A 13,774-nucleotide genomic window follows, 5' to 3' on the forward strand; every position below is an offset into this window, starting at 1 on the left:
GTCCTTGTATTGTTTTAGATGAACATGCAAGTATGGGGCATGGTAGGCGTTGGCTAAAACAGGGCTGAGGGTATTATGTCTGTTTCAATTGGACAGAGGGGCCCTGGCACTGCCTTGCTTACCATGGCTAAGCCACCAAGCAAAGATTCTGGGCTAAAGGAGAAGTTCAGGACTCTGTTGGGGCTGGGAACATCAAGACCTTCCAGGTCCTCTGAGGGGAAACATACTGAGTTTATCATCACTGCTGAAATCCTGAAGGTGAGTGACTTCCCTGCATGATTTTTCTGCTATTTTGGAAAGATGTGCCTGGGAAAAGAGGCTCGGTTTGTTATGAAATGTCTTGGGTGCTTAGTGACCAACAACACTGCTAGAGATAACGGTCTAGGAAAAACTACCATGTCTTGACTCTTGGAGGAATCTGCTGATTGGACACAGGAAAAAGGAATTCGAATTTTCATGAGGCTATGGATCCAAATATTTGCAAGCTATGATGGGAAGTATATAGTAGCAAGGTTACACCACTGGTTTAGGGTAGCAGTGCATGACAAATCCTCATTTCAGGAAAAAAATGGCCTCAGGCCTACCATCTGAAAACAAGTACAGGAAACTTGGAAGGGACCCCTGTTGGAATGACTTTTCTGTGGCATGGCTCATGGGGTAGATGGTGGCTTGGGCCTAACAGACTTCAAAGACTCTGGAAATGACTGAATTTCTCAACTTCTCTTCTCTTCCCAGGAACTTAGTGTAGAATGTGGCTTGAACAATCGGATTCGGACAATAGGTCAAATCTGTGAAGTAGCAAAAACCAAGAAATTTGAAGAGGTATGTTTGTGCCCAGGGGGATACATGTGAAGAGGTGGAGTGCTTGTTAGAGTCTGAGAGCTTCTAAACTGTAGGAACTGAAGAGATCTGAAACTTCTCCACTTTCCATGATAGGGAGAAAAGTTATTTAAGATGTGAGTGGTATTCTGGTAGGTCTGAACAGGCTGCTGAAAGGGAAGCAGGAAGGAAAATTCTTAGAAGATACTGAGGTAGTTTTTTGGGTAGAGGACTTGTTTTAATAACCTCTAATCTGGTGATTAGACCATTCCTTTTTTTTTTTTTTTTGGTGGGGCAATGAAGGTTAAGTGACTTGCCCAGGGTCACACAGCTAGTAAGTGTCAAGTGTCTGAGGCCGGATTTGAACTCAGGTCCTCCTAAATCCAGGGCCGGCGCTCTATCCACTACACCACTTATCTGCCCCCTAGACCGTTTGTAATGGGAAGTACAGAGGGGAATTAGCCAGGGGTCTCTGGTTCCTTCAGGCCAAAAATTATAGACTTCCAGAACATCTTTAGAAGGGACTCTAGAGAGCCCATCTAGTCACATCCCCACATTCGTAGAGGGAGAAACTAAATGATTTGTGCTGGGTCACTCCATGAATCATTGGTGGAACTGTGACTAGCACCGAACTTTCTTGAAGAGACCTGTGTCTTAACTTACGGGTACCTAGGTGGTACAGTGGATAGAGTGTCAGGCTTGGAATCAGAAAGACTCATCTTCCTGAGTTCAGATCTGGTCTCAGACACATACTAATTTTGTGACCCTGGATAAAACACTTACCCCTGTTTGCCTCAGTTTCCTCATCTATAAAATGAGCTGGAGAAGGAAGTGGCCAACCATTCTAGTATCTTTTTTTTTTTTTTAGTGAGGCAATTGGGGTTAAGTGACTTGCCCAGGGTCACACAGCTAGTAAGTGTTAAGTGTCTGAGGCCAGATTTGAACTCAGGTACTCCTGAATCCAGGGCCGGTGCGCCACCTAGCTGCCCCATTCTAGTATCTTTTTCAGGAAAACCCCAAAGGGTTGGACATGACTGAAACAGCCACAGCAAACAAGTCTTAACTTACTTCGAGCCATTCTATTTGTTAACCTGGCAGTTCTAGGGGATTGTGGACAATACTCAACAAAATGTGGATTTCTAGCCATTGCAAAGGAGAAAAACTTGGTTTTGTAGTTCTGAGATGGAAAGAGACTCCAATTTAAGCCATTTTCTTTTTTCTTTCTTTTTTCCTTCTTGATTTTTTTTTTTTTTTTTGCTGAGCAGTGAGGGTTAAGTGACTTGTCCAGGGTCACAACTAGTAAGTGTCAAGTATCTGAGGCTGGATTTGAATTCAGGTCTCCCTGAATCCAGGGCCAGTGCTTTATCTACTGTGTCACCTAGCTGCCTCCTAAGCAATTTTCTTTAACTTTGGTAATGTCTTTTGGGTGTCCTTATAAGGGATGGGAGCTGAGATTGAGTCCAGAGCAGTAACCACCATTCCCTTTCTTCCCATTTGCAGCATGCAGTAGAAGCTATCTGGAGAGCTGTAGCTGACATGTTACAGCCAGAGAGGCCAGTAGAAGCCCGGCATGCTGTTTTGTATCTGCTGAAGGCCATTATTCAGGGTCAGGTAAATCACGCAAATAAGGGGCCATTGGCTTGCTGTAACAACTTGCCCCACTATTCCCTTCCTTGGGTTCCTATCCCCTAGAGCGAGCCTGTGAAGGGATTAGGAGATCTGTGTGAAGCACTTCCCATTCTAGTAAGTGTTAGTGATGGCAGGCACATGGCCTAGTTAGGTGTTGGTGGGCTTGGAGTCTGGAATCCTTTCTCAGACACTCTCTAGCCTAGTGAGGGGAAGCCATTTAACCTCAGTTTCCTCATCTGTAATATGGGGATAATAATGATATCTACCCCACAGGGTTGTTGGGAGGATCAAGTGAGATATGGAAATGACTTTGCAAACCTTAAAGTGCTATATCAATATTAACTATTATTATCATCAGAAGTGGGAGAGTTAGTATCAGCTAATTCTTCTCCTAACTCTTCTAAAGACTTTCACACCACTTGCTTCTTGGGGAAGTGTTTTTGGCATAACTATAGAAGAGGAACTCATCTCGCTGAAGAGAGTAAGGAAGGAAAGGAGGCGATGGTTGTCATTTTCTCAGCCTTAGCTTCACTCCTGTCGTATTAAGTTTATTTGCATCATCCACTTAGGAGGCTGAAGGGAGAATTCTGGGAGGATCTTAAAATGGGGCTTGGGTGGGAAATGACTCCATATCTGAAGTAGTTCTCAGCACTTAGTTGTATGTTTTGCTCACAGCCTTAATAGCACTATTTCTGATATCTCTGGCCATTATGCACACATGTATTGGCAGTGGCACAGAAGACTCAGCGGCTTTTTCAGAGGAATGAATTCTCACAGGTTCATAGATTTGAAGAAGATAGACCTTAGATGTACTTTAACCTAACCTCCCTTATTTTTTTGTACAGTGCAAGAAACTGAGGCTCACAGAAGGGAAATGACTTGCTTAAGGTTACATGGAAAGTATATGGCAGAGTGGGAATGATTTTTTTCTTTCCCCAGGGGGAACGCTTGGGTGTTCTCAGAGCACATCTCTTCAAGGTAATCAAGAATTACCCCTCCAACGAAGACCTTCATGAGAGACTAGAAGTGTTCAAGGCTCTCACTGACAACGGGAGATACATAACTTACTTGGAAGAAGAACTGGGTGAGTTCATCTTTATGTCAGCTTGTGATCTGACGTGGGGAAAGGAAGATGCTGGGCTGCCCAGGAGAGGGCAGTAAAGCCTGCGGGTGTGATCAGCTGGCCAAGGTGGCCCTGGGTCGTAAACTTGGAATTAGATTTGGAAGGGACTTTAGAAGTCACTGAGGCCAACCTATACCTGACCAGGAAACCCTTCTCCAGTACCCCAGCAACTGGTCATCGGATCTCTCCTTGAAGACCTCTAGCAAGAGAAGACTCAGTACATCCCGAGGCAACCCATTTTACTTTTGAATAGCTGGAATTATTAGGAGATTTTCCCTTATTGGGTCTAAATCTATCTCTTTGCAACTTCCAGTCACTGTTCCTAGCTTTGCCTCTGGAGCCATGCAGAACAAGGGTCATTCCTTTTCTCTGTGACAGCTCCTTTCTCCTCCCCCTCCCCCGCTTCTCTTCCTGAGTAAACATCCCTGGCTCATCTGATCTGAGATCATAGTCTGCAATTGTGCTTTTAGTAGAAGAGATATTATTTAAGGCTCATTGGTGTCCAACAGCTTCATCCCTGATGCAAACATGCTAGGACAACCTATGCCAGACGCCCCTGCTACTCATGCCGTAATATTGGGGAGAGAAATCTCTCCCATCTGTACCCTCTGAATGACTCCAGCGCCTTAGAAATGGAAGTGTCCTAGCAAAGCTCCTCCCCTCCCCCTTGTATTCCTGAGGCTACAGAGGATATTGGCATAGCACCACTGGGTCCAGGGGTCCCTGAGAGGCCCTTCTCCCAAGGTGTTTTCACGTGGCCCTACAGCTCAGGCCCCTCTTTCACAGTGATTAAGGAAGTGCTTCCTTAGCTTCCCATTGTAGAATTGTAGATGGGGGAGGGAAATGTAGGGTGCGTAGCTCCCACATGGTTGCGTTTTATCCCACAGTGTGCCAGTGGGGTTTCCAAGCACCACAGCTGAGAAAGGCTTGACTGCCCAAGTTAGAGCAAGAGAAGGAGGAGTGGGGAAGTAGAGCAAGTGAGAGTGACCCAGCTCTCTATTAACCTATATCTCAGCCTTGAAAATTTCACCTTACCACACTTCTTTGCTTTTCTACATTTTTCCATTTTGTGGGTTCCTTCTAATTTGCTTACATTTTTTTGTGTGGCAGAAGCTTATTTATTTTCTAGGAAAAAAATAGAACAAATTTCCCCTAAATAGGTTGGTGCTTTATTATACAGAATTTTGTGTGTGTGTGTGTGTGTGTGTGAGTAGTAATTTTTCAGTGTTTAATCTTTACATTTTTTTTTTTTGCTTTTTGTTCATTTTTAAGGCGTTAGCACTAAATATATCCATTTACGTATATCCACTTTTACATATGTATTTATTTGTTTGTTTTTTTGCTCAGGGCAATGAGGGTTAAGTGACTTGCCCAGGGTCACACAGCTAGTAAGTGTCAAGTGTCTGAGGCTGGATTTGAACTCAGGTCCTCCTGAATCCAGGGCCAGTGCTTTATCCACTGTGCCAACTAGCTGCCCCTACATATGTATTTATATATCTATATCTGTATCTATATATACATGCACACAGAGTACACACACATACATATAGACAGATAAATTAATTTGGTACAAGAAATTTTATTCCACTTATATTTGTACTTGTCTATCTGTTTCTAAAATTTATGCAAGTTAATTCAAGAGAGAGGAAGCATGGAGTAGTGGAAAGAGATCTAAACTTAGAGTTAGGCAGCCCCAGGTTCAAGTCCTGCCTCTGATACATACTGGTTGTGTAGCCCTGGGCAAGTCACTTAACTTCTCAATACTCTAGGAAACTTCTAAGACTATATATTGTGCTGACCTGTATTGGTAGAGGGAGTTCTCTATAGCAGTGAAATCATAGGTCTGGTCCCTATCCCCTAATTCAATAAATGGGAAGACCAGATATTTATTTATTGGCACTAGAAGGACCAAATTCATTTATAGCCTAGGAACTGGAGGGTGCTGATTAGTTCTGTTAATCTTTTTCCATTAGTGTATTAGTCCAGGTGTTCATCATTATCGATAGTTGGTACCTTTGAAAGGCTGGGAGGGCCTGCCCCTGAGTGGATGAGGTGTGGAGCAAGTGGGGAGGAGGAGGAGGAGGAGGAGGAAAAGGAAGCAAGACATCAGCAGGGCTGCTGGGGTGGCAGTTATTAGGGAGAAGGGCACCTCACTAGAGACTCTGCTTTGAGCAGTGGTGGTGGTTGTGGTGGGATGGGCTTGAGAACTCTACTTTCAGCAATTCGAGTTGTCACATATAATGATTTTGCTTGTCATTGAGATGAATCAGCACGTAGGTCAACATAGACTCTTTCATTTATTTTGTTGTATTTTCTTCAATATTTAGAATTTTATTTTCCCAAATTACATGTAAAATACAAATTTTGACATCAGTTTTTTAAAATTTTGTGTTCCAAATTCTCTCCCCGCCAAGAACTCAAGCAGTTCAATATAAGCTACACATGAGCAGTCATGCAAAATAATCTTTCATTTATTTTGGCTAGAAGAGCCCCAAATCTTTAATCTCTACACCCCATTTGTACAGCTTCTGCCTTAGGTCAGGCCCTCATTGCCTCTCACTTGCACTATTCTAATTACCTCCTAATTGTTCTCCCTGCCTGTCATCCTCTACTTCTCCAACACATCTTCCACATAGCTACCCAAATGATATTCCTAAAGCACAGATCCAACAATATCAACCCAGCCCTTCCTCTCCTTTTCAAAAATCTTTAATGGCCCCCTATTGCCTTTAGGATAACATAAATAATAAGTCTGACTTTTAAGCCTTCACAATCTGGCTTTCATGTACCTTTTCAGTTTTATCACAATCAACAAACACTTATTAATCAGCACAAAGCATTTATTAAGAGCCTGCTATGGACCCAGCACTGTGTTAGGCACTGGTGATAGAAATATGAGTGACAGGTCCTGTTCTGAAGAGCCAGCATTCTCTCATGGCTGCTGTGCTCATGGGCTAATTGATACAGGATATATTTTAAAATATACAGTGGTTTGCTGGGCAGTAGCAAATGGGGAAATTAGGAAGGGGCTCTTGAAGATGTTTTTTGAGCTGAGCCTTACAAAGGAACTTGGAGTCAAAAGAGGTGGAAGAGAGGACAGAGAGCCCCACCGGTGTGGGACAGCCTGGGCAAAGGCATAGATGTGGGAGATGGGCTCATGCAGGAGGAATAGCAAGCCGTCTAGTTTGCTAAGAGCAAACAGTGCATGAGGAGGGAAAGATGTGTACTGAAATCAGCCTGTAAAGATGACCAGAACCAGGTGGTGAAGGGCATTAAATGCCAAACATTTTGTATTTTAGCCTAAAGACAGTGGGGAGCCAATGAAGCTTCTTGAGGAAAGGAGATGTTGAGGTGGTAGAAGATGAGGACTTTTTGGATACAGGGTGAGGGATGGGTAAATAAGAATGCAGATCAGTTGAGAATGACTCTGAGTGCAAATATGGGTAATTAGAAGAATGGTTGTATCCTCAACAGAAATAGGGACATTAGGAAGAGGGGTGGTTTGAGGGAGAAAGGTAACAAATTTTGTCTTTGACATTTTGAGTTTGAACTGCCTATGGGACATCCAGGTGGAGATGTCAAGCAGGTAGTGAGAGACAGCCTACTGGAGCTTAGGAGAGAAATAAAGGTTGGCTGTGTAGATTTGGAAATCACCTGCCTAGAGATGATAGGTAAATCCATTGGAGCTGATGAGATGACCAGGAGAGAAAAGAGAAGAGGGCCTAAGACAGCCCTGGGCTACATTCACAAGTGGAGAGTTAGATGGGGATGAGGAACCTCAAAAGATTCAGAAGGATTGGTTTATTGGGTAGGAAGAGAACCACAAATGCAACAGCACAAAAACACAGGAAGGGGAAAGTATCCAGAAAAAAGGGGTGGTCTAGTTCCTTAGTGTCAGACACTGTAGAGAGGTTAAGAAAGATGAGAACTGAGAAGAAGCCATTGAATTTAGCAGTAAGGTAAGCAAGAGAGCTGTGGTGACTTTGCAGGGAGCAGCTTTTATTTAATTTGGGCAGATGGAAGCCAGATTGCAAGGGGTTGGATATCTTAGCACCTACTCTTATAGTGGTTTTGAGAAAGATGTGGAAGAGGTGCCATCTATTAGAGGAATTCCCTACCCACACTAGTGAAATCACTGGTACACCAAAGAACAAAAATTATTGTTAACATCTCCAGAACATAGCTGGTCTTTTTTTTAAGTATTTTATTATTTTCCAGTTACATGTAGAGATAGTTTTCAGCATTTGTTTATATAAGATTTCCAATTTCAAATTTTTCTCCTGCCCTCCCCCCCTCCCCTAGATAGCAGGCAATCTGATATAGGGTTTTAATATATATGTATGTATGTATGTATGTATATGTATATAACAACATTAAACATATTTCTGCTTCAGTCATGCTATAAGAGAAGAATCAGAGGAATAAGGAAAAACATCAAAATAGAAAAACAACAGCACCCAAAACAAAAGAAATAGTATGGTTCAATCAGCATCCATATTCCACAGGGTTGGTTTTTTATTTTTTTCTGGATTTGGAAAGCCTTTTCCATCATGAGTCCCCTGGAACTCTCTTGTACCATTGTATTGGTGAGAAGAATCCAATCTATCACAGTTGATCAACGTAATGTTGATGGTACTGTGAATAGTGTTATTCTGGTTCTGCTCATCTCACTCATCATCAGTTCATGCAAGTTCTTCCAGGTTTCTCTGAACTCCTCCTGCCCATCGTTTTTTACAGCACAATAGAATTCCATGTAGCTGGTCTTTTAAAACTACATCTGGAGATATCATCAACATTGAGTGTTGATCTACTGTGATGGACTATATTCTTCTCACCAATGCAATGGTACAGAAGAGTTCCAGGGAACTCATGATGGAGGAGGATCTCCAAATCCAGGAAAAAAAAAAAACTGTGGAGTATAGATGCTGAATGAACCATACTATTTCTTTTGTCTTTGGTGCTGTTGTTTTTCTATTTTGAGGTTTTTCATCATTGCTCTCATTTTTCTCTTATAACATGACTAATGCAGAAATATGATTAATGTTATTGTGTTTGTGTGTATATATATATATATATATATATATATATATATATATATATATCTATATATATATATATATATATATATATATATAACCTATATCAGATTACCTGCTGTCTAGGGGAGGGGGGAGGGAGGGGAGGGAGGGAGGGAGAAAAAAATGAAATTGGAAAGCTTGTATAAACAAAAGTTGAGAAAAACTACATCTGGAGAGAAGTTTTTGAGGATGTTAAAAGAATACCAGTCAACATGAGAAATTAAAATTGTATGGATGAGAAAGAATTCTTGATACTGCTTAGAAGCTAACCAGTTTCATTTCTGTCTCTTCTAGCTGACTTTGTTCTACAGTGGATGGATATTGGCTTATCATCAGAATTTCTTCTGGTGCTAGTGAACCTGGTCAAATTTAATAGCTGTTACCTAGATGAATATATTGCTTCAATGGTCCAGTAAGATAACAGTTTTTTAAATTTATTTTTTTTAAGATAAAAATTTAAATGTTTTTGTTGCTATGCTCTTGATGATTTGGGGGGGTGGCTTTTCCTTTTCTGTCTTTTTAGATTGAGTGGCTTCTAGCCCAGGGAGGTATATTGGTAGAGCCCCAGAGATCAGTAGGAAAGTACAGGCAGCTACTTACTATTTACCTGAGTGTTTAAAGAGTGACTGGGTATAGTAGTTGTAGTGATGGAGCTCTGGTCCCTTCTATACAGGATGAGCTACTACTGAAAGTTAGCTGAATAACATATTTTCTTCCTTCAAAGGTATTCTGGTAACAATGTGGTGTTTTCCCCCAACAGCATGATCTGTTTGCTCTGCATTCGCACAGCATCTTCTGTGGACATAGAGGTCAGTAATTCTGCCTTTTTTTTCTGATTACCTATATTGGACAGAACAGGCTTTGGGTAATTAGAACTTTTCTAGTGCTTAGCTTTTTTTTATCAGATTAGGCTACTTTAGCAGTGTGAGAAGTGAAGGGTGATAGAATAGTGCTGGAAGACTAGAAAACAGCATAAAGAATATTTGGAAATCACTACTTTAATCATATGTATTACACCACATATTTCTCATTATCCCATGAGAGAAGGTATCCAATGATTTTGTCTTCACTCATTTTCTTCCTACATCTTCCTTCTGCCACAGGTCTCCTTGCAGGTCCTAGATGCTGTGGTTTGTTATAATTGCCTTCCCTCTGAGAGCCTCCCTGTGTTTATCATCACACTGTGCCGGACCATCAATGTCAAAGAGCTCTGTGAGCCCTGCTGGAAGGTTGGGATTTTTAAAGCTGTTTTTCTGGGAAAATTTTTCCCCAGGATAAAATAGTAAGCCAGGCACGTGGATTGGAGGTGGGCTCAGGGCCATCTTGTCTTAAATGAATTCCAGTCTGGATCTTCATTTGAGCCACATAATAGCCCATTCGATGGAAATCAGATAGCATTTTGCCAGTCTGGGGAACTGAGCTTAGTGTATTATTCCCAAAATTTGAGACTCCTGCTGCCTCCGTCTATAGGATGGAAGTAAAAGCCAAAAGGATATGGTGAGTCACTGAAAACTTACATATACCAGCTAATTTTATTGCAGTGTTTTTTTGCAAGGTTATGAAAGAAGGCAGCATTTCTGAGGTCTCAGAGATAGAGACCTGTCATTTTAAAATCACCTGCATATACTAAAAAGGAATATATTTTACTCTACAGCTCATGCGCAATCTTTTGGGAACCCATTTGGGCCACAGTGCTATATACAACATGTGTCGAATCATGGAGGACAGGTATGTAAAGGCTTATCTTATGGGGTTGGTAGTAGAGAAAAATGAGAGATCAATGATCATGACATATGAATAAATGAAAGCATAATTACTAAAGTCTTTTCCCCGAAGTGTACAAAACCCACTGATGTTTTATGCTGCTTTGGTTTAATTGTTTCATAAGTTCCGTCTTCACTTATATATAGGGCCCAAGATTTTTTCTTTCTCTTATTGAGTGGCTAGCATGTTTGTTCTTTTTATTCATGATTCCCAGAGCTCTGTTATTTCCTTCTTCACCCATAATCATGTAACTGTTAGTCTTTGCTTTTGGCCTTCATTTCTGTGTCCCTTCTTCCCTACCACCAGCAGCTCCCATTCCTTTTCCTGGTCTTAGCTTCTGTTCTTAGGAGTTCCATGTGACCATTGGAGAGACTGATGAGAGTTGGGTAATGGTACTTGGGGGAAACATAACACTAATCCATCTGCTAAGTACATATGTGCTTTTTACCCCCATTATAATTATGTTCTGTGCTTGGAAAATGGTTTTAGAGCCTACATGGAAGATGCCCCTTTGCTGAGAGGAGCAGTATTCTTTGTTGGAATGGCTCTCTGGGGAGCTCACAGACTGTATTCACTCAAGAATTCACCTACATCAGTATTGCCTTCTTTTTATGAGGTAAAGTGTTTCTCATGATAGTAAGAATGAGGACTTACATTTGCTTAGTCTTTCCTGTGCACCATACCTCTCTGCTCAGAAGTGAAAAAGTGTTGTTTGGCTGTCTGAGGTGGTATCTCTAGGTGCCTGCTTTAATTAATCAACCAGTGTTTGTTGCTTTAAAATGTGATAAATCTTGTTTTGACATAGACAAATCCAAACAATTTCATAACTTTTTGCATAATTCCAGATTATTTTCTGAAACTGTAAGGCTGATTCACAACACCACCAATTCATGAGCATGCATGCCTATTTTCCTATAGCTTATTTGGGCAGCTAGGTGGTACAATGGATAGAGCACTGGACCTGGAGTCACGAATATCTGAGATCAAATCTGACCTCAGACACTTACTAGCTGTGTGTGACTCTGGACAAGTCACTTGATCCCTATTTGCCTTACTTCCTCATCTGTAAAATGGGGACACACTGGAGAAAGTAATCGAAAATCACTCCATGGGGTCACATAGAGTCAGACATGATTGAACAACAACAAATTTCCTATAGCCCCATTAACATTAAATATTTCCCTGTTTTGCCACATTTGCTAGTTTGAGGGTGAGATGGAATCTTAGGATTGTTTTAATTTTAATTTTTCTGATTCTTAGTATTTTTGAATATTTTTTTCAGATAGTTGTTGATAGTTTGTGTTTCCTCTTTTGAAACTATATACTTTTACCACTTCCTGTTGGGGAATAATGACTTTCAGATCTTTTCACTTTGTGATTTTGTGTCAATTCCCTAAAGAGTTGGATGTCAAGATTTTTATCAGAAGTGTTTAATTGGGGCAGCTAGGTGGCGCAGGACTACCTGAGTTCAAATCTGGCCTGAGATACTTGACACTTACTAGCTGTGTGACCCTGGGCAAGTCACTTAACCCCAATTGCTCCCCCCCCCCAAAAAAAAGAAGTTTTTAATTAATTTTCCCCCCAATCCATCTTTTCTTCTAGTTGCATTGATATAATTTATGTAAAACCATTTTTTATAAAATCATTGTTAGTGATAATTGTTGTTAGTTCTTTTCCTTTATCTTATCCTTTCTTGGTTTGAGTATTGGAACTTGTTTGTCTCATGATGAACACTCACTGAGACAGTGCTTTCTTTATTTTTGAAAAGACCTTATATAGCATGAGAACTATTTGTTTTTTTAAGTGCTTAGTTAACTCACTTTTTTGCAATCAATAAAAGTAAAATAAATTTTATTTAAGCTCCTCCCTTTTTTCCATAACTAATAACTTTTATTTCTGCCTTTTTAATATCAAAATCATTTCCACACATATCCCCTTACCAAATATGACCATGTAACCAAGATAAATTTAAGCAAAATACACCTATATTTCAATATTATAATCAAGATTACTCATGCATAATCATCTATCTTTTTACCAAGAGGAATGAATTGTTTTTTTCTTAGAATGCATCCTAATCTCATCTCCCAATTTTAAAATCCCTTATTTTCCTTCAAAATTTGCTTAAGAGCCACCTTCCACACTTCTGTCTATATGAATTCTTTCCTGATCCCCTTGTTGCTAGTTCTCCCCTCCACATTTATCGTGTAGTTATGTTGTATTTATTTGATATGTACTTTGCTCTTCTGTTAAGAGACCGTTTCATTTTTTGTCTTTGTATCTTTAATGCCTGCTACATAAGTAGGTGCTTAATAAATACTTGGGTTGACTGACTGACTTATCTAGGACCAAAATTGGTCTCTGAAGTTAACCTTAGTTTAGCAGCAATTTAGTCATATTTTCATGTACGTTATTGTACTCATCATTGTGTATATCATTCTCAACTCCCTTTTTTCTGAGCTCATAGAAGTCTTCATGTTTCTCTGAATTCCTCTATTAGTCATTATTTATGATATATTTCATTACATATATGTATATATACCACAGTTTGTACATCCATTTCCCAATTGATATGTATCCACTTTGTTTCCCATTTTTTTGCTATCACAAAAAGTTCTATGAATATTTTGTTACATATGGGACCTTTCTTTTTGTTATTTATCTCCTTTGGGTTATATGCCTAGTAGTGGGATGATTGAGTCTAAAGGTCTGATTTAGAAACTTTTCTTAAATAATTCTGAATTGTTTTCCAGAATAGTTGAACCAGTTCATAGAGGTAATTCATCCGTAGTAGATAATTAATTTGCCTATTTTCCTATAGTCCATCCAAAAATGATTATTGCCATTTTTATCATATTCTTTTGTTTGTCTAAAAACGTCAGTTATTTTAGTTTACATTTTTACTGTTAATGATTTGAAGCATTTGTTCATGTTGCTGATATTTTGCATTTCTTTTGAGAACTGTTTGATCATATCCTTTGACATTTATTGAAGAATTGCAGTTGGTCTTATATAGTTGCATCAATTTCCTATAGATCTTGGACTTTCATCAGAAATTTTGAAGTTTTGTTTTTTTAACCTATCAATAGTTGATCTTATTCTAATTACATTGATTTTGTGCAAAAACCTTTTTTAAAATGATTTTATGTTACCAAAATTGCCTATTCTGTTTGCTTTTTATGATCACCTTTTCCCCTCATTTGCTTATGAATTCCTTCTCACCCATCTATCTCATCTTGTCTCATCCATCATAAGAAGCAGCATGGTATAGAGGATAGAAAGCTGGCCTTGGAGCCAAAAAGAGCTGGGTTCAAGTCCCACCCTGAGGCTTATTGGCTATGTAGCCCTGCACAGGTCACTG

At 40.0% G+C, this 13,774-nt stretch overlaps 1 protein-coding gene across 10 annotated transcripts in view; it reads left to right on the forward strand.

Moving 5' to 3' along the window:
- TSC2 (TSC complex subunit 2) overlaps positions 1-13,774 on the forward strand; it is a 58,313-nt gene that overhangs the window by 1,037 nt on the left and 43,502 nt on the right. For all 10 annotated transcript variants that reach the window (XM_043993395.1, XM_043993408.1, XM_043993404.1 and 7 more), the window contains exons 2-10: positions 97-258; positions 736-822; positions 2,320-2,430; positions 3,388-3,532; positions 8,944-9,061; positions 9,410-9,458; positions 9,753-9,878; positions 10,304-10,377; positions 10,903-11,029. In XM_043993395.1, coding sequence (XP_043849330.1) covers positions 124-258; positions 736-822; positions 2,320-2,430; positions 3,388-3,532; positions 8,944-9,061; positions 9,410-9,458; positions 9,753-9,878; positions 10,304-10,377; positions 10,903-11,029 — 972 coding nt within the window. In that variant the 5' untranslated portion in view covers positions 97-123. The remainder of the gene's footprint in view (positions 1-96; positions 259-735; positions 823-2,319; positions 2,431-3,387; positions 3,533-8,943; positions 9,062-9,409; positions 9,459-9,752; positions 9,879-10,303; positions 10,378-10,902; positions 11,030-13,774) is intronic.

The sequence above is a fragment of the Dromiciops gliroides genome, chromosome 1 (assembly GCF_019393635.1).
Source record: "Dromiciops gliroides isolate mDroGli1 chromosome 1, mDroGli1.pri, whole genome shotgun sequence".
Classification (NCBI taxonomy): domain Eukaryota; kingdom Metazoa; phylum Chordata; class Mammalia; order Microbiotheria; family Microbiotheriidae; genus Dromiciops; species Dromiciops gliroides.